The 20,710-nt window shown below is 33.4% G+C and overlaps 1 protein-coding gene across 1 annotated transcript in view; it reads left to right on the top strand.

Annotated features, from left to right (window-relative positions):
• The window catches only part of LOC138321836 (homeobox protein Hox-D9-like), a 57,267-nt gene extending 43,939 nt beyond the window's left edge, over positions 1-13,328 (top strand). Inside the window, exon 2 of the mRNA XM_069265828.1 lies at positions 10,279-13,328. Within this exon, the coding sequence (XP_069121929.1) occupies positions 10,279-10,574 (296 nt within the window). The 3' untranslated portion in view covers positions 10,575-13,328. The remainder of the gene's footprint in view (positions 1-10,278) is intronic.
• Positions 13,329-20,710: the final 7,382 nt, after the last annotated feature.

The raw sequence follows: 20,710 nt of genomic DNA, 5'->3' as shown, positions 1-20,710 counted from the left end.
AATATTCAAATTTCACATAATGTGTAAAATAAACATTTAAGAAAAATGAGATTTTCAAATGTATATATATTACATCAATTCACAAGGAGATGGCAAGATTTGATGGCATATTAAAGGAAGTACAAACGATTTGTATAATTCGTGACTGAAGTCATTACCGTAACAACTTATCTCATATTTCATCTTAATTTAATTCGTGCAGAAAACAGTTGTATTTCCCTTTAATTAGAAGTATTGTTATCTCCCTTTATGAGTCATTCGGGGTTTTTTTCAGACCCTTTTGTAAATTGGATATTGTACCCGAATATTTCACTCTAAACTGTTTCGTAATTAGTTTAGATTTAATTAAATGTATCCTTTGATTGACGAAATATTATATGTGGTTGATGCCGGTTTTTTTCATTCTTAATTAGTAAACATTTACAAACACAAACAAACAACGTAAACATTTAAATAAATAAAACATATAGCTGAAATCAATGCATTGTCTCTTTAAAAACATACAACGTATTTCATAAAATTGTTTTATTAAGTTTTCTTAACTCATGAATTTACAAACTTCACAAATGAGCGTGTTTGTTCATGAAAATATATCCTTGCTATCAGTCAATATCCCCTCAGTTTTCATTTACAAATAAACTAGCAACATGTTTCACGCATCACTTGACAAGAGCAAGAATTTAAACAGACACACTATGACACAAATGTGGTTAAGTGTTTAATGGCATTAAAGTGGACACATTTAACACTGGGCTGCTAAAATTGATATACCTTGCCGAAAACATTGTCTACCAGGAAGTGAAATTTAAAAATAAACAATATTAATATGTCGTCTTCATTATAAAACGCGAGATAATAACATAAACTTATATTTTTTTAAATATGTATTAAAATATCTCTGTACCAATGGTATTTTAATAACAAATTTCACGCAAAGAAGTAATCAAGAAACTTCAATTTTCTAAATAAGTCATCCATATCTGTTATTGACCTGCTGCCCTTTGATTAGTTACGTACGATTCCGGGCCCTGACATGTACACGTGAGACATCTAAGGGCTCGAACCATCGTTATGACTAGTTAACGTCACCAGTTTAGCAAGTCCAATCCTTTATATCGCCATTTTACGACATCATGTCGCTTATCTGGGGTAAGACGATAGTTTGGGGTTAAGAAAGTGTTGCATCCCACCGAACCTGGAGGTTATTTGATCTGAAATCAATCTCACGCTAAAATACCAACAGCCGCAAACAAACTACTGATAATAGTTAAGGTGGCTAATGAAATAAAATTAGCTTTACTTTATGACAGTTTGATAGAGCTAGAACAACAGTTTCGTATCGATCGGAACGCGTTTATTTACAAAGCGGCAAGTGCGACAGGTAGATAGATTAGAAAGGATTCGTCAATTGTCAATATAATAAACTAGTTGATGAACAACACAAAGATACTAAAGGGGTGGATAGAAAGAAACAGAAAAGTAAAACTAGAGACATTGTTTTGGATGAAAATAGGGGTGGGATAACTGGGTAAGGGTGGTACAGATCCCGTGAGAGAGATATCTAGTAGTAACAAATAAGCAGTGGTAGTAAGAGATATAGAAATGAATGAAAATCCGGAACACGGCCATCCGAGCCGACATTTAGATATATATCTGATATATCAGTTTATGGCTAGCCTCAAGTTGACCAGTCGAAGATAAAAAAAAAACCTACCGTTATTAAATTGATTTCCGCACGCCCTCATGGGTGTGATCAGTTCAACGTTCCGTCGCGTTTTTATTCATATACCCAATAATCATCATTGCTTTACCTCAATGAACAGAAAGGTCACGTGTGTCAATCAATCGTAACGAGGTTACTCTCGAAACCTTGACCGCAATATGATAGCGATTGTAATAAAGATAGAGAGGTAGGCTACTTATCACATATTAAATTATACATATGATAGTTAAAACATAGAAATGACTTAAACCTTGATCTTTACTTATATACAATAAACACAAATCATTAGGAAGCGCATGGGTTATGCTTACTGGCCGAGGTGCATCATGGTCTATGGAAATTATACGCCTACTCAGAAATGTTCAGCATAAAGGGAGTGGGACGACTGGTTTGTTCGTTGTTAGTTTCATATGTGCTGTTGGGTATATTAAGTTGATGCTTCAGTGAGGTAGCACTATAAAATTGACACATATTTCACTAATAGAGTTTAAGGAAACACGACAAGATCATAGTATCACATAACAGTCTTTCAAAACACACACACACCACATCAAAACAGAGAAAAACTTCGATTTAAAAATGCAATTGTGTATAAAGTAAGAAAATCAATTAGCCAAAAAGCTAACAATTGCATAATTAAGTATACACTTTAACTTGGCTTACATACATGTATAATGTTTTCACTTTTGTACTTTTTGCTCAGATATCGCCACATCAACGTAAAACAATTGAATGTTTCGACCATTATACATGCGCATCAAATTGAAGTGCATTCACCTGATGCAATAGCAAAACATATTCTACAGTGGAATTGTTATCGTTAATTTTTTCCAATATTGATAATACAACATAGCGAAATGTTTTTTTGTATTTTCTAAAATCTGTTATTTTGTTTACTGCGTATACGGGTTGATAAACTTTGCGTTTAACCTCAGAGGAATTAATGATCAATATTCATCATATATCTGCATAAAGATCTTTCAGATAACTCCAGAAAAAACACGTGATGTCACCTCAAGGATTCGAAACGTAAAAATGCAAACTAAGCTACAAGGTCACGTCAGCATATCTTTTTAGTATCATAACACATCCATATAAGGTATGTGCGGGGTTAAAAAACTTTAAGACATGAGTCAGGGAGCTTTCGTTCCTACAGGGATTGAAATCGAAATTAAAAAAAAATAAAAGAAAAAAAAAAAGAAAAAAAATAATAGATGGGGTCAAAAGACTTAAAAGACATAAGACAAGGTTCTTTCGTGACTATATTGATTAAAATCCATTCGAAACTTAAAAAACATGACAAACAAAATAAATCAAAACAGAAAGAAAGTAATTGATGTCAATATTTGATAGTTTTGTTTGGCTCTTCAAAGTTATAGAATATTAACTATTAATATTTACGCATGTCGTTTTGTGTCAAGCAGTTATCTAGTGCGACATCTGGTGGCGATATGTCTTCTTATCGGCAGATAACCATCACTAAAACACGTGTTATACGCTAAAACATACCATATATAGAAATAGTGTATTACTTATTCATAAATTGCGGAAATGATCAATTCGATAATGAATTGTCATATGGTATTTTGACCTCATAAGCTAGTGAATTTCGGGGTATTTTCTCGATTATAATGACACTTTGAGTTGTATAAGTGCATATTGTATGCTTTTAACAAAGAGAAAAAATAAAGTAGATATATAAATATAAATTACAGCTTACATACTTGATACTGATTTAATTTCATTTATACGCCTGTCTTATAAACTCATCTTTTATTTTTCAAAATTTGATTTAAATGCATTGTTCTTTGATTTTTTATATGTTAAACGCGCGTTTCTTTGTCAATGTCAAGTAAGTTTATGCGATTTTTCCTTTTTGAAAATGTAAACATTTAAGGTTCAATCTCCTTTCAAATAATGTTTTGCTCAAATATTTACAAAGAAAAGCATACGTAATATGTCCAAATAAATAAATGTGTGCCTGCATAACTCAAACTAAATTATATTTTTCTTCATGTATAATAAATACTCAAAATCATTTGATGATTTTACGGGTCGAGATCTTCGTGTATAAAATACTGAAAAAATCTGAATAATTCTCGATTATTTATTACTTCGTACGGAATATAAACATTCAAGTTGATATCGAAAGGAAAACAAAGATTTGAGGGGGCATTAAACTTTGTAGCAATAACATGTTTCCTTTTATTTTCATCCAATTTTACAAACATAACCAAGCTTGGTCCGTCTGCGATGAATCAGAAGATTTTATGTTGTTTGTTCAGTGTACTTCAATGGCCGTCCACCGATCTCGTTTTCTTTCATCACATGGGTGTGCTGTTCCTTGCTGCGCTCGTAAAATCTCGCGGTTATTCGTCACCTGGGTGATCTGCGCGAGACCACAGCTGAAAGGGCTAATTTCACGTCATATCGAAGACTATCTCCATGGTACAGAAAATTCGTTTGATTTAGAGATAGATCTTGAATGAAATGAAAGAAACAGAATATCTCAGATTTACGTAGAAGAATATAAACACGCACTAAACAGACTTAGAAAGTTCGTCACTGATTTGTCAGAATTTGATCTTATAATTTAACAGCATGCTAAGTTAATGTTCTGAGAGAGCCCTAAGAATTTATGGGCCTCATTTTACGACAGTTCACGTTTCGTTTCTCATCTGTGATCAACCTCGCCGTGAAATTAGCTAGCGTATCAGCCTATTCCTTATTCAATGACGAGAAAAGTAGAAGTGATTTTATGGTCATCCGTAAAAGTGGAATCAATTGTATGTCTATTTTTATAGGAAATGTAAACTTGCTTTATCTTAAGAATTCGTTTGGCGTCTTAACACCTTTCAATTTAGTCTATTCATAACAATCGTAGACTGATATATAGGATAGTATAGTCGAGAACAAAATGATAAAATCAATTTGAGCGGGACGATCCCTGCTCGTCCTGAGTCACATTAAAGGACAGTAACACTGGTTAAGTCCGGCTACCTCACTGACCATTGCTAATTACTTCATGTGTATGTCGCTACCAAAGAAGCCAGTTAGACACCCCTCAGTCCTAAAGACGAGAGGAAACTATTTGTCCATCTAAAATGATAAAATATGGCGATTGCTCATGCATAAATGTGTGTAGGTATAATAATTATGGATGAAAGTGTGTGTGTGGTCGTATATTTCATTGTATTATAAAATTTAACAAAAAAATAATAGAATCCTGTTCAGAATAGTACTTATTTCAAGAAAAAATAATATGTTTCTTAATCGAACTAGGGGCTTGAGCAAATTTACATCGTTTAGGCAAAATATTAACTATGTTTAGATTTTGATAGAGTTCCAACTGATTCCCTTTTAAATAGTAATCTGCTATTCATCTGATTATTCTTTTTCCACAAATAATGGAATTTACACATGAACTTCACGAACTGAACATATATTACAAGAGCTATACCGATTTAAATTGTATGTATGCTCTGAATGTTTGTAATGTTTGAAAGTTTCTGTGTTATTAGCTTTATAAAGTGCGTTTATAATTGTGAAAAATTGCTGAATTTAAAAAGTCATTATAATTTCACAAATACCTACCAATTTTAGCTTTCCAAATAAATAAATTAATCAATAAACAACGAAAAAAAAAAAAAAAAAAACCCAAAGAATCAAGTAAATTGCTACAAAGTTGATGATATCGATGTAATATTTTCGTTAGTTTAGTTTAAACATATTTTATTGTATCAAATATGTACAAGAGGATTGGGCACAAGTTTTTCCAACTTACATTAAGCCCTTTCCATACAATATTAGGTAACACTTACAAAATTATACAAGATGACATTAACATTAAAATAGTATATTTTGTGAAAGTGTGGATAAGGGAAGGGTAAAGATAGGATGTAAGAAGGTGCAGGTATGTGAAAAGAATGTGACAGAGGCCTTCATTTATATTATCATAAATTATAGTTAAGACATTTTCACTAAAAAAGAAGCATTGCTTTAGTTAGTTTAAACAGTATTTTATTCCTATGATGATACAGTAAATACACACATTTCGGGATCGGAAAACATTTTTTTTAGTTATCAGTGTTGTTGAACTTAGCTAGTTTCTATCCGCCTAGACTGGCCACCAGTCTCTAGAATATTGAAAAAAACAAATCACTTAAGTTTGGCTTGATTATTTGTGTCTCTACTATATATGACTGATTCTAAGTTTCAAATTAGGGGGAGATAATCTAGTAAAGTCTTCTCAACAACTTAGGGTCTGGTGACCAGTCTAGCCTCCGCCTGCTGAGAACTTAGAACATCGCCTACGGATGTCTTTTATTGTGCGTGGGTTATGTTTCTTTAACCGTTAAATTTGACTACACGCCCCCTCCCCCTCATACGATGTACAATCGTACTATCATAAGGAGGGTTAAGAACTTACATCACATGAACATGATAAGTATTAAACAATAGAAACTCATGTTTATTGTGTGACAGACAGGGATAGGTAAGAGGAATTGTAAGCGTTTTACAATTAAAGGGTAAGCTTATGCTAAATAAATTGTATTAACCTGTTCAGAATAACAAATTATTGATTAATTTTTAAGGCCACATAAACAGTATTAATGTAAGATTTATCTAATCTGAAATCACCTCTTTAGAATGACAAACCTCTGAATAATGACCGTGCATATACTCCAGTACAAGATACGTTAATATCGGGTGTTTTTTTGTTTGTTTTTTTTTTTACTTATTTTTCATCTGGTACAAATTGATTTATTTTGGCGCAATGAAAAAGCGCAAATAATTCACATGTTCGTAATAATTGTCATGATATAACGACATGTAGCACAATAATTTTTTGCGGAAATACATGATGCTAAAATATGGCCATCGCTAAAATATATATTGTATGTAATTGTTCATTTACAGAATATCTGTTTTCGCTGGTAATTCCGGCTGTATAAGCATATTACTGTATACCCAAAGAGCTGTACTAAATACGTACATTTTGTATACGGCTGACAGCGCATCAGATTGCTAAATATTTTATTGCTACATTGCTAAACATAGAAAAAAATGTACTCTCATGGTATCTCGCGGTATCTTGATGAATGGCGAGACCACACAAGTTGCCAGGTAAAAAAATATCTCTAATCAATAAGAGTATCTGGATTTATTTTTATTCAAAGTCCCGTAAAACGCACCTTGCAGGCATATAGTTGTTTGATAAAAAACGAGAAATAGACAGTAATCTTAAAACTGAATCAAATTGCGGACTTAGTCTAGAATGTATCACTTTCGTTTTGGACGAACGGGTCATTGTTAACGGATACACAATCAGCCAACGTGTTATTCTAGAGAATCTTGTATGAAAGCAGATTGATTGTATATTATTGTTTCCAAATTTAAGTTTTTAATGTATGTTAATTTGGCGGTAGTCGCTTAGATGTACACATGGATGTCCTAATATATACGGTTGAGTGATTATGTGTACCTATTGCACACATACTTTTTATAGAGCAATTAACGATAAAAATTAATTAATGTGAATTCCAATTAATTAATTAGTGCCACCTATAGATTTATCGATGCATGATTCATCGGTAAACATTTTGGTTGTAAAATTTAAGCTAAAAAGTCATTAAATAAATTTATACATGTAGGTAATTAAATCTTCTTGATAGGTCGGTGTTTTTTTCGGTTATATGGGCATGCTTTTTTAAGAACAAGCATATCGGTGCTTACTTGCGAACATTTAAAAATATAACAAGCATTAATTTAAAATTATGAAAATACCCGACGAAAGTTAACTGAATTACGCAATCACCAATCGAGCTTGTTCTTTTCAATATTGGTGGGTATTATTCTTGTATATTCAAGTGGAAATGTTTATCATAAATGTTTACGAAATAAGACTCTACAATATGTCAAAATACCGTGATGTAATTAACAGTCAATGGTTTTGTCACAATTTATCCGGAAAGAATACCCGTGAATGAATCCGTTCCGCAGTTACATACCTCACACTATATCCGGTTTCCGTATAGGGACACCCAATATCACCCATCAAATATTAACAAAGAAAAGTATCAATAATTCCTCATGATCTCTTCTGTCTACACTGGTCACGAGACAGACTGTAGACTTCACGGCTCTTGATCCCTCCGCATTCCGCTTCTAATTTTAGTTTTTCCTTTTTTTCTTGCTTCTCATGTGGACTTTCTTTTCCTTTTCTTTAGAAAAAAAACTGGTCTTCTGTTCTAGAAATGTGTCGAGACTATCTAAACAGGTTCATAAATGAGTGATTACCAATTTCTAGTACTGTATATTTTTATTTCAATGTGTATTCGATGATTTTCATAGCTAATATAACGATGATGACATTTTGGTATTCCGTAATTTGCAGTTTCAACAATTTATCATGATTTTGCTACAGAAGATATCTATCTAGTTATTGGCCTTAACAAATGAAAATAAAAGTTAAATTAGTTATTATTAGGCATTACATTGATTGACATTTTATTCTCGTTTTCTGACGCGCACGTGTGTATGTCTGTTTTCAATTACAAATTAAATTGTGATTGTTTATCATACATGTAGCTACAATAAGCAACAATACATTTTATGAAACAATACACAATAACCTTGACTACGTAACGGTTTTGTTTGATCAGTCAACAACACATACATGTATATAACTGCAGTCCTTCTAACGTAGATGGACTTAAATACTTTGAGATAATCTTCATTGCATATTTATTCAGATTATTAAGGGATACTGTCACGTTTTTTGTGTGTCAAAACTGATTGTTTGGAGGTTTTTTTTACGTGTTGATATCGGGAACTAATCTAGCTATCTGGCCAATCAAATTAATTCATAGCTAAGATAAGGTTCGAAATCAGATTATATGTATAGGCTTGTATGGTCAACTAGCCCGAATAACGCAATATCTCAATCGAATCCTCTTCATTAAATGTTTTAGAAATGCAACAATTTCCGTTTGATCGATTCTCGCATCTTGCTATCACCTTTCTTTAAATGAAATACACAAACAATTCGTGTTAAAGAGTAAAAAACACAATTGGATTTTAATTTTCCCATCAGGTCCAAAACAATTGTTTCATGACTGGATAGATAGCGTAACATTCATGGGGCCATCGACAGAGGCATTTTAAAAATGTAGAAATCGTTAAGGAAAATGAAGATATATATAGGCAAAGTTCAGAACAAACTTGTTTTTATTTTGCCAATATTTTTACTATAAAATAATTCCCAATGAAATTTTGTACCAAAACTTAAAAATAGTTGCAGCATAATCTAAGATCACGTTTGATTTCTAAAAAAAAAAATAGGATATTGCACCTTTCGGCGCCCCTTCTTGAACACCTACCTAGGGAATCGAAAGCAGAACGAAGATAACATTTTCGTTAAAATGGATTTATTCGTGGCTTTCTGAAGTCTTCTGTCTATAGAGCTAATTAAATAGGCGAAATCAAAGACACATGTTGTAGCCGATTCATGATCTTAATCTACTCTTGACCTTGGACTAGATATATCGGTATGATAATCTCGATGATATTTTTGGTTTGTGTATCTCATACAAATGTTACATTAGGGCATCACTGTGACATTGGCTAAACATCCATTTACTAAAAACCCAATCAAATAAAGAATTAAAAACCAAACTACAAATGTGCTTAATTAAAATAATTGTATAAATAGGAGTAAAATATTGGATGTCTGCATCATTTTAAAAAGTAAAATCTGATCGAGGAACATTTCAATGATGTCTGTAATTGAGCCAATTCTCATCAAAGTAATGAAGGTTCCACATTGTCACAAAGGGGGAGGGAGCTGTTCATTGGACTGTGACTGAGCTGAATTGTAGCGGAACGTTTGTTGACAGAGTCTAGATCTTCGTCTGGCATCATCCCATCCCTCCCCAAGGGCCCACAGCTCGTGTAGACCGCCCGACCCTCGGGAATACTCCTCACACATACTTTTACTTTGATATTTTTTTTTCAATGATGAAAGCTCCTGTTATTCTATAAAGAGAATGATTCCCACAGAAACTCATTCGTCTAGGATCGCTGATGACTGGTCACTTGCACGAAGAGAAACAAGAGTAAAAATTATTGTCAACTTTCCATTATTTCATCAAATGTCGACGCAAATTATATTCTGAAGCCTGTTCGTCGATCGTGGTCAATGGCGCTTTGGCGTTAAAGAAGAAAACATAAACTTCCATCCGGTGCGGTCCTTGAATATTATTCAAGACATCGGCTCACGAATATTAAATATCATGTTGACATGTTGTTTGCATATATCAAAAATATGATTTCTCTTTCATGTTTCTATCATCAAATATTACATAATAACTAAATTATCAGTAATAACTTACTTGGCCTTTATTTATCATTTCATCTTTGGTCTATAAATGTTTTCAATCTTTCACGAACGATTCTGGATGTTTTCTTAGTAACTTTGGTGTATAATGTACAATTCATTCCTAACTGTCTAATTGATAATATTGCTTAAAAATCGTCATTTTTGTATTTTTCAGAAATGCAGCAGATTCATCTACCATCTACGACACTGGCTCCCACAACAGTTACACTTAGAAAACGGCGGAGACCATACTCAAAGTTTCAAATAGCAGAACTCGAAAGGGAGTACAACAACTCTACATATATTTCAAAATCTAGGAGGTGGGAATTATCCCAGCTCATTAACTTGTCTGAACGTCAGATCAAAATTTGGTTCCAAAACAGAAGAATAAAAGCAAAGAAAGTGCAAAAAAAGGAGGATTCCCCGGGAAAACCGCAGGGACCATGTATGGGTCAACAAATGCCCCAATGAGATTATTTTATACATTAAACAACATTTCATCGTTAACCAATGAAAACATTTGTCTCTCAGCTGTGACCAATCGATGTGTTGTCGTCACGTGACATGAAAGACACACGACGTGAGATGTGACGTAATCTTAGTGCTAGCGTGACGTCACGAGGACATGTCTCATATTCGCACATCAATGTAATAATGGTCCCAAACTGACAAATTCAATCATGGAAAGTATTCATGATGGCACTGTCCGATGGACAATAAAATTATCACCAAATTATAAGTATCTGCGTAACTTGGAAGGCAAGTTAAGAACGACAAACTGTCGAGATCTCACGAGACCACAAAATGACACGTTTGTCACGTGACTTAGATATCTTGAAAGGAACCAGCTTTAATGGATGTGACAGGTCGATAAGAACATGACGACATAAACACATTGTTGTCACTTCTCTTGACCAATGACAAACGTTGTTTGTCAGTCGTCTAACCAATGAAAGACTTTGTTTGTCGCTTGCCTGTAGCCAATGACAGACGGTGTTACTGTGCCTGTTGCCGTGGTTTCAACAATAGGTAGAAGTTTCCGCTACAAGTTATGATTTTACGGTTGAACATCATGTCACTAATTTCATCCCCCTAGATAAACATGATTAGATATACTGGACGCTATTTACCTCAGATGCGCATGTATTTGTTTATCATGACTAGGTATTTGATGACGTCAACGTGGAGTATAGTTTGTTTCCCCCGGAAGTGACATTATTGTTCATGGTAGATGTTCCTTGGCAACATGTGATTGTCCGGCTGTCTGTCTTGTCGATGTATCGTATGTATGTTGATTTCGTTATTACTTGTGTTTATAAACTGTTCATTTATTAGTGTAACTGTTAGAATGTGTTAGATTTAATTATGTAACGAATGTGGTGGCGCCAATCAGCTTTACGTGGGAGTGATATTTAAATATTGACACATTTGTCTCTCATACAGAGATAATATCTACCAAAACTATAGAAAAAAATCTCAATATTATATAATAGATATTACATAGTTAACAATGGAAGGTAGATATTAGAATTTAGACTAATTTAATTTATCTGTTAAATGACGAAATAATATTCTACCAATATTTATTGATTTTCATCCAGAGAATCAAAGATGGCATAATATAACACTATTCAATAAGTAAATGGTATTTTTATCCGTCTTTGCATATTACAGAGTTATCTGACCTTGTGCGAAGAGATCTATTTTGACGTCACTACGTTGTAAACGAAAATAGCGTATGACCTTATGCTCACAAGAACATGGCGTAAACTCACTACCTATGCGAAAGGGCAGACAACTCTATAATAATGCAAATAGACTGTTTTGTAAAATAATTCAAAACTTAGCTTCTGTTATGGATTCTTTATTAAAAGTTGTGATTATTATAATTTTTCTATGTAAGATGAGGGAGTGTAACCGACGAAATACTATCTGGGTTTGATTCTAATTATATCTAAAATGAGGTCAGCCTGTGAACCCGCACCAATCGAGGTCAGGTGAATGAGGTCAGAGGTTATATCATACCGCTTTTAAAACATAATAGGTTTCTATCATATCCTGTAATTATTGGTTTTCTGTGTTGGCAATATTGAAAAGGGTAGTGAAAAAAAATATTGGAATGAAAATAATGCTTAACCTCGATGTAAATTTTAAACATTTATCTTTCGTAGTAATTGTATGATATATAGTCCTTTTATCTAGTTAGAGTGACAGAACTTTTGATTTCGAGACCAAGTAGTGTTTTAAAGATCAACTTTAATAACATTTTATGTTAATGAGATAAACACAGAAAAGCTCATTCATAAATTCCTCTTCTATACACAATTTTGTGAAATACAAATTTCATGGGCGGACTCATTTTTTTCCACGAAACCATTACGCCAATGTATTGGCCATTCAGAAGAACCGTTTTATTAACGTGAGGGTTTACGCCAATAAAAATATTCGCTACATGCACAATTGAATTACAATTTCACGGATGTAATAGTCCGTTGTGACTGGATGATATTGATTTCCGATTTTATCGCGGTCAAAGACACATGATATGTTGTGTTAGTATATATGTGATGTTAGCATTTGTTACATAGTTCATCAATTTATTTATTTCATATACTTATTTCGATATGATGTCTTGAGCAACACCGGAGTCCTGACCACAAGAATTATATAGCAGGTTTATAATTCATGCCAGTCTAATGTTGTTTGTATACAAGGTAGATAAGAATTATTGCCATATAGGAATATGCTACAATGTAACGTTAAGAACAAAATATATATTAAGCTAATACGAAACTTAATGCACTTATGTTTGACTTTTAAAAATAATGAAATATAGTTATCAGTATTTAATTGCCCAATGACAATGCTGTATATCGAATTCATAATCTAAATATTTACAAACTGCTTCATTTCAAAGACCAATACAATATGATTTTCTTTAAAAAAAATCTCGACGTTACGCAATAGCTGAGATATACTTATTGGAAACAAAATCAAATTATTTTGTCATATGCACATAGATCAAAGGACTTTGCATTTTGACGTTCATAGCTTTGTGAGTAGAATATGAACCATAGTTTATGAGAGTATGAATGCGAGTGTATACTTTAGCGTAAGTTGTGTATTCTTAACAGTGCTATAAATAGCATCTCGGAGCAGAGATGTGACGTCATTTATGTATTAAATACGAACCATTTGAATTGATAAATAAAGTGTATACATGATGGTATGGATTTGTTTGTTGTGTCACATGTGCAGACGCCATGAAATAGATCAGGCGTTATGTACTTCGAGGAATTCAACACCTCAATTTAAGAAACTATTTTAATTTCATTGATAACTACAGAACAACTGATATTCGATCTTTGAGTATAAAACCATGCCACATAGGCGACTCCGCTAAAGAAAAGATTTCAATTATACACAAAACTTATTATATCGACACAACAGCTCTGTCTGTGGTATAAGTGAAATGTCTGGTAGTGGTGGCGATAAATTGATTTCCAGTCTAATTGACAAAGTCATTAGAGTTAAATGATTCGTGTATCAAGGAATGAATATTGGACGATAGACAACATCTTTTAGGATATTCCTATTTCATTTTAACAAAAATATAATCATTCGACGCACAGAGATAGCGTCAATGTTATTCTTAGAACGCAAAAATAAACAAAAGAAAAAATAAGGAAGGAAACATGGAGAAAACCCATATCAGACACCTTTTTACTGTTCAAAAACATGCAAAAAGAAATGAAATTAATATACTGTACAACACGAATTATTAGTGGGTTCTTTGTTTCGTGCTTTGGAGCTATCAAATCATTTCGTGAATAGAAATATTAGTGGTTAGCCGATGGCTTAACGATAATAGTGATATTTAAACATTATTCGTTGTTTTCATATTCGTGGTTCCATAGCGATCACGATAACAGCTAAAATATCTAAACAACAAAAATTGCGTGTTATACAGAATACACAATATTATAGGTAGCCATTTGCTAAAAAGATGGAAGAAAAGAAAAAGGAAAGGAAGAAAAGAAAACATTTTTGAAAAAGTAAAGATGCTGCACCGCTGACGAATGGCATTTTTTTCTCTCTATCAAAAACCGGAGCATAGTCTAATTAGTATTTTGTTTAGTTACAAAGTTACTTTACAATCACCATCATTGAAATGTTTGAGCTTCTTATTTTACTTCAAGACAAAATTATCAAAAATATTTATTCGTGTCCCCAAAGAATTTGACTGCACTACGGCTGTATGGAACGAAGTACTGATTGCGCGTGTACCAAAAGCAAAATAAATGATTTCGTAAGTATTTTTGTGTTAATCAGATATATATATATATATATATATATATACAGGAATAAACATAAGTCATTGTTGAAATACTGGGTATCGTTTATGCTCTGTCGGCGGAGGAACGTCGAGGGATATGTAAAGTTGTGGAGGAAAGCCAGAGTACCTGCAGAAAACATATCTACCTACATCGCCTTTTGATAGACAGACAGCCAGACTGAATATATCAAATACAGTCAAGTCAGACAAAATCTTACACAGATCAGGAAAACAAGCAGACGATGTCTGTCACAAAGAATGATTCATCAGTTTGTTTTTTATGAATCGAAACATAATATTCAACAAATGCTTACGCGTCTTGACTGCATTTTGAGTTATGGCATTAAGTTACTGTGCGGAAGATGACGGAATATAACAATCTGCTACATATCATAGCAGTAAGGGATACCTAGTACCATTATGTAGGAAATTAATCTGGCTATGTATCAAATACCCCACTTTTTGTGTCTGACTAGTCCTACACACCGAGGTTAAGTTACCGACCATTCGATTTTAAAATGAGGTTGTGTACTCCTCATGTGGAATTGGATTTAGCAGTACGTAATTTACAGATCTGTGAATGCAATGGAAGGGAGGCAATATGATAGAATGCCATGGAGCTGTTGCGTAAAGAATTTGTTATCAGATTACTTCTTTTACACTCACCTTATTGTGATGTCTTTAAATCCAAAACTCATTACTCAGCAGCCCCTTTTCACAAATAGAATATTTTTTATATGTATTGCTGACATACGTACGATTTCACATATGACAATTACAATACATAGTGTATACCAACTTCTATTCGTGCGCAATGGAATTTCGTGTTGTTTCGCAAATTATTAGAATTTGCGAAAATAAATCGACGCCAAAAACGTCAAGTGACTTTACAAGTGAAATTTAGGTAATTACACTGTTAATCGTGGAGTGAAATCCGCGGAAAAAGGAACCGAGACATCAAAATGCGAGATCAAGTTTCCACGAAAATGAGATGATGTATAGTAGATCGCCTCGAAAATTTGACAATTGTTTTGTCCACACGGTTGGAATTACTTCTTTGTCCCATATTTATTATTTGAAGTAATTCTTATCCTACAGACTTACGTTACATGGGAACCCGTGTCATCTAGAATCTGTTGATATTACTTCTTTGACCCATATCATACAACTTATATATTCATTTTCATCACGTTATAGTGTGAACCAAGACATTTTCTCGGCAATGACCCGATTTAAGGCCGAATTGAGAAAGCGATCTGATTACGCGTCTTACAGGTAAACACTCATACTTGCAGAGGTAATCCAATTGGGTATTTATCTTTGCGAATTCTTTTCGCTGTCAACGAAATAATCGAAAACAAATCGCACCCGAAAATAAGTAAGTTTACAGTATGCGATATATCACCACCATGATTTCATGGAGCGGAAGACTGTCAACTAACAGATTTTCGCATGATATTAAATTAAAATTAGGTCACTGCGACAATAGATAGGTTTCCATTAAGAAAAGGAATCGACGCGAAAATTAGTACAGTAGGATCATGACGCTCCGTGAACAGTCTGTTAGACATGAAAAGGCGAAATATAGCGAGTTGTTGGAAAATACATGTAAGTAGGATTACCGTACTAAAATTGCTAGTATTACAACGGTTTTTTTTTTTTTGCTGAGGTTTGAGGTAATATATATTTTACAAACAGACACCATAAAAAGCACAAGAGGATTCTGTCGAGGGTGTCGTCTGCTTCATGGACGAAACCAACCATCCTCATCAAGGTCATGTCCTACTGTAATTCTGGGGTCAAGGTTATGGCAATGGAATCACTAAGCGTAACGCTCGTTATGCCTAGATAATTTGATAGTTCCCATTGGAATTATATTTCTACCACAAAGCAATCAAATATCATACATACTCTGTAACAACCCTTTTCACCTTGTGCTGTCGATTTGTGTTTCTGGAGTCGACATTTGATACTCAATATTAGGCACTCGCGGAAATCGGAAAACCGTAAGTATCGATATGTGAGTTCATTATTCAGAATTAGACTGTTTAAGATAGGAAAAATTTAAATATAAATTATGGAATGAAAACCAATATAAAAAAATGTTTCATCTGAATAAATGTGGTATGATGATCTTGAAACGTTATTGAGTTATAGCAAAAGTGTTTATTCGCTGCGCATGTGAAATTAATATTTGCCTTTATAATGATTATCATTATGATATGAGGTAATATTATCTAAATGTCATTTATATTTTATGTAGTCAATTGACATTTTATTTGTAGAATAAAGATATCAAAGATGCGGAAATAGTTATCATCAGTTTGTTTTACTTCTACTTATATTCGTATTGGGGTAGGTTTGATTAGTTTAATATTGTTTCTTTGTTTTTTAACGTCCTATTACCAGCCAGGGTCATGTAAGGACGGCCTCCCATGTATGTGGTGTGTCTCGTGTATGAAGTGCGGGTGTGTTTTGGGATACTGCGGTATATCCGTGTTGTGTCTTCTTGTATAGTGGAACTATTTCCATTTTTATAGTACTATATCACTGTAACCTACCATCGAAGACACCAAGCAAACAACACACCCAACCGGGTTACATTTTACTGACAATGGGCGAACCAGTCGCCATACTTCTGGTAAGCCGAGCTCTAAGCAGGATCAGAAACTATCACTTTGGTGTGTCTCGGCCAAACAGAAAGCCAAAAGTGAGGCGGTCCAATGGCAATGGAATCACTAAGCGTAACGCTCGTTATGCCTAGATAATTTGATAGTTCCCATTGGAATTATATTTCTACCACAAAGCAATCAAATATCATACATACTCTGTAACAATTCTTTTCACCTTGTGCTGTGGATTTGTGTTTCTGGAGTCGACATTTAATACTCAATATTAGGCACTCGCGGAAATCGGAAAATCGTAAGTATCGATATGTGAGTTCATTATTCAGAATTAGACTGTTTAAGATAGGAAAAAGTTAAATATAAAATATGGAATGAAGCCAATATAAAAAAATGTTTCATCTGAATAAATGTGGTACGATGATCTTGAAACGTTATTGAATTATGGCAATGGTGTTTATTCTGCGCATGTGAAATTAATATTTGCCTTTATAATGATTATCATTATGATATGAGGTAATATTATCTAAATGTCATTTCTATTTTATGTAGTCAATTGACATCTTATTTGTACAATAAAGATATCGAAGATGCGGAAATAGTTATCATCAGTTTGTTTTACTTCTACTTATATTCGTATTGAGGTAGGTTTGATTAGTTTAATATTATTTGTTTGTTTTTTAACGTCCTATTACAAGCCAGGGTCCTCAACGACCTCCATGTATGCGGTGTGTCTAGTGTATGAAGTGTGGGTGACTTTGGGAGACTGCGGTATATCCTTGTGTCTTCTTCTATAGTGGAACTCTTTCCATTTTTATAGTACTATATCATTTTAACCTGCCATCGAAGACACCAAGCAAACAACACAACCAACCCGGTAACATTATACTGACGACGGGCGAACCAGTCGCCATACTTCTGGTAAGCCAAGCTGTAAGCAGGATCAGAAACTACCACTTTGGTGTGTCTCAGCCAAACAGAAAGCCAAACGTGAGGTGATGTTAAGGGAGACGTTACGAAGAATAAAGCCAGTAAGAAAAAAATACAATATCCTAAATTTAGTCGCCTTTTACAATCAAACGCTTATTAACGGACTCCACTGTATAACAACCTATCAATAACTAAGGATATTTAAGGACGGTCTCCCCGTATAATTTCCTATTAACAACTGATGTCATTTGAGGACGGCCTCCCCTGTATAACGTCCTATTAACAGCTGATGTCAATTGAGGAAGGTCTCCCCTGTTTAGCATCCTATTAACAGCTGATGGCATGAAAGGACGGCCTCCCCTGTAAACAATGTCAATAGCATCTGATATGAACAAGTGTATTAGAGGATGTTATGCGTTCGTAGTGTGCCTCCATGTGATAGTGGAATTCTTATCCTGTTTTATAGTGCCATCTCACAGAAATATACTGTCAAACACACCCGATCTGGCCCCGATTTCTCGAAACAAGCTTAAGTCAAAATTTGACAATTTTATCAACGTAAGTTACATAAGGAGAAAAACTTAAGTTTTGACTTAAGTCTGTACTTTTGTTTCGAGAAATCGGAGCCTGGTCACATTGTACTAACAGCAATCAATCAAGTCTCTCTAAACCATTTCTTTTGAGTCAATAAAAATCCAATTTGTCATTCCCAAGGACGATATCATACCAAACAGCATCAATGAAAGTTTGAATGGTCTCTGCTTCCTGTGCTTAAAGCCTATTAAAGAGAAGGTTGAATCAAATGACAGTACATCGAAATAACTTAAAAGTATATCACCAGTAATTTTCTACTTAATACTATTTTTACCGATTTGACCCGATCTTATCACATCTGACACTTAAACACATTCTGAGGACTGGGCACACAATAAACGAATGAACGGGATAATTAAACAGAACGGACACATTAACCTATAACCAGCTGTCGCTGTACGATGTCCTGAATGATACTAACATGTGTAAAAGGTGAGAGTTTAGCATCAGATAAGATGAAAATGTTGTGACATATACATAATTACATAGATTAGAAACAGATGTCGGTGGTTTGATGCACCGAACAATAACAATCGATTTCAAATAAAACAGTATAAATGTAACAGAATGTGGACGCCTACTCATATGATACCTATTATTCAAATATTGACTTTGTGGATTCTGAAATATTTATTTCATAAACTTTAGTAGGCATGAATCTCGTTACATTTAGAATTGAATATTAATAATTATACAGTATTTCTATGTTTTCATAACGGGTTCATTGTTTATTGAAATTACATTTTTAACAAGATGGTGACTTGAAGAGTAAGTTGCAAAGAGTTTTCACGACAAAGGCTATGAAGCCGAAAATTTAGTATAAAAATGTTTTATATAATTTTTGTTTTTGTAAGTAGAAATGAAAAATAGATCAATATTTGTACAAAAGTACATTTCATGATGACTCTATTTCTGTACTTATTGATAATAATTTAACTACTTTTTGTAAATTTGTTAATTTTTTTATTATAATGTATGTTGTACACATTGTGTATATCTACTTTTGTACTGATGGGTCACTGACCCAAAATCAATTAAAGAATTGAATTGAATTGACCGGAATAGTACGAAATTTGAAAAAAAATGTCGACAATCAATCGAACATTACAACGGAAACAGAAGCTATATCGATTTTATTGATGATATTTTTAGTATATCAAATATGTTTCCTGATGATATCTCGGTAAAAACCCAGAATCAGTGATATCAGATTTCCATCACCAACCTGATACAAGAGAGGAAGATGAAACGCGATGCATGAAATTAATCTAAAAGCATTTTTTTGAAAAATATCTCCAAATGATAACAAAACCACTCAAAATAGAATGAATTTACCAAATGCGGAAGTTCTACCAGTAAACAAATGTGGAACCAAAATTTAAAAATAAATGATAAAAGAACATGATATTTTTAATGATATTGGACATATTAAATGATAGTGATATGGTATTGATGAGGCGATAGATAAAGACAAAAATGGAATACCATCATCGATGTAAGCACAGTCTGCCTATTGTCGTGTGTTTGTCTGATAGTAATCTACAAGAAACCATAAATGATAACTTAATATCAATATATTATCAAAAGTATTAATTCATAATAGTTTTAACAATAATTTATTCAATAAGGCTTACAGTATAACACACATGTCATGAGAAGTTGAATTTAGAAACAAGTACACTAGTTCTTATATTAATCTGTCTCCATATATATAACACAGAACTGATTATGTTTTCTATAAATTATCAGTACCGAGGTGATAGGGTAGGAAACAGGAAGGGATGCACAGATTGGGTGAAGGAAGATGGCGTCTGTTCATAATTTATGTTAATATATGTGAATCAAAATGGTATGGAATATTTCAACTGCTCAGCAATCTGGATTTTATTTATACATGTATATGTATGCACATAAATAACAACATAAAACGTGATGATAATATTTTATTGTTCACACTTCAGATGAAAGTCGACTTCTTTTTCGATAATTTCCATGGAAGGAATCCTAGCTTGCAGCGCTTCCTATATTGAAAGCCTACCTATTTTCAAAGCCGGCCTATTTTCAAAGCCTCCGTATTTTCAAGATACATTTGACTGTGAATAAACACAAGGCATACTTTCAAA

The sequence above is a fragment of the Argopecten irradians genome, chromosome 4, assembly GCF_041381155.1.
Source record: "Argopecten irradians isolate NY chromosome 4, Ai_NY, whole genome shotgun sequence".
Lineage (NCBI taxonomy): Eukaryota > Metazoa > Mollusca > Bivalvia > Pectinida > Pectinidae > Argopecten > Argopecten irradians.
Note: the sequence above shows the minus strand (reverse complement) of the source record. Positions and strands in the feature narration are given on the sequence as shown.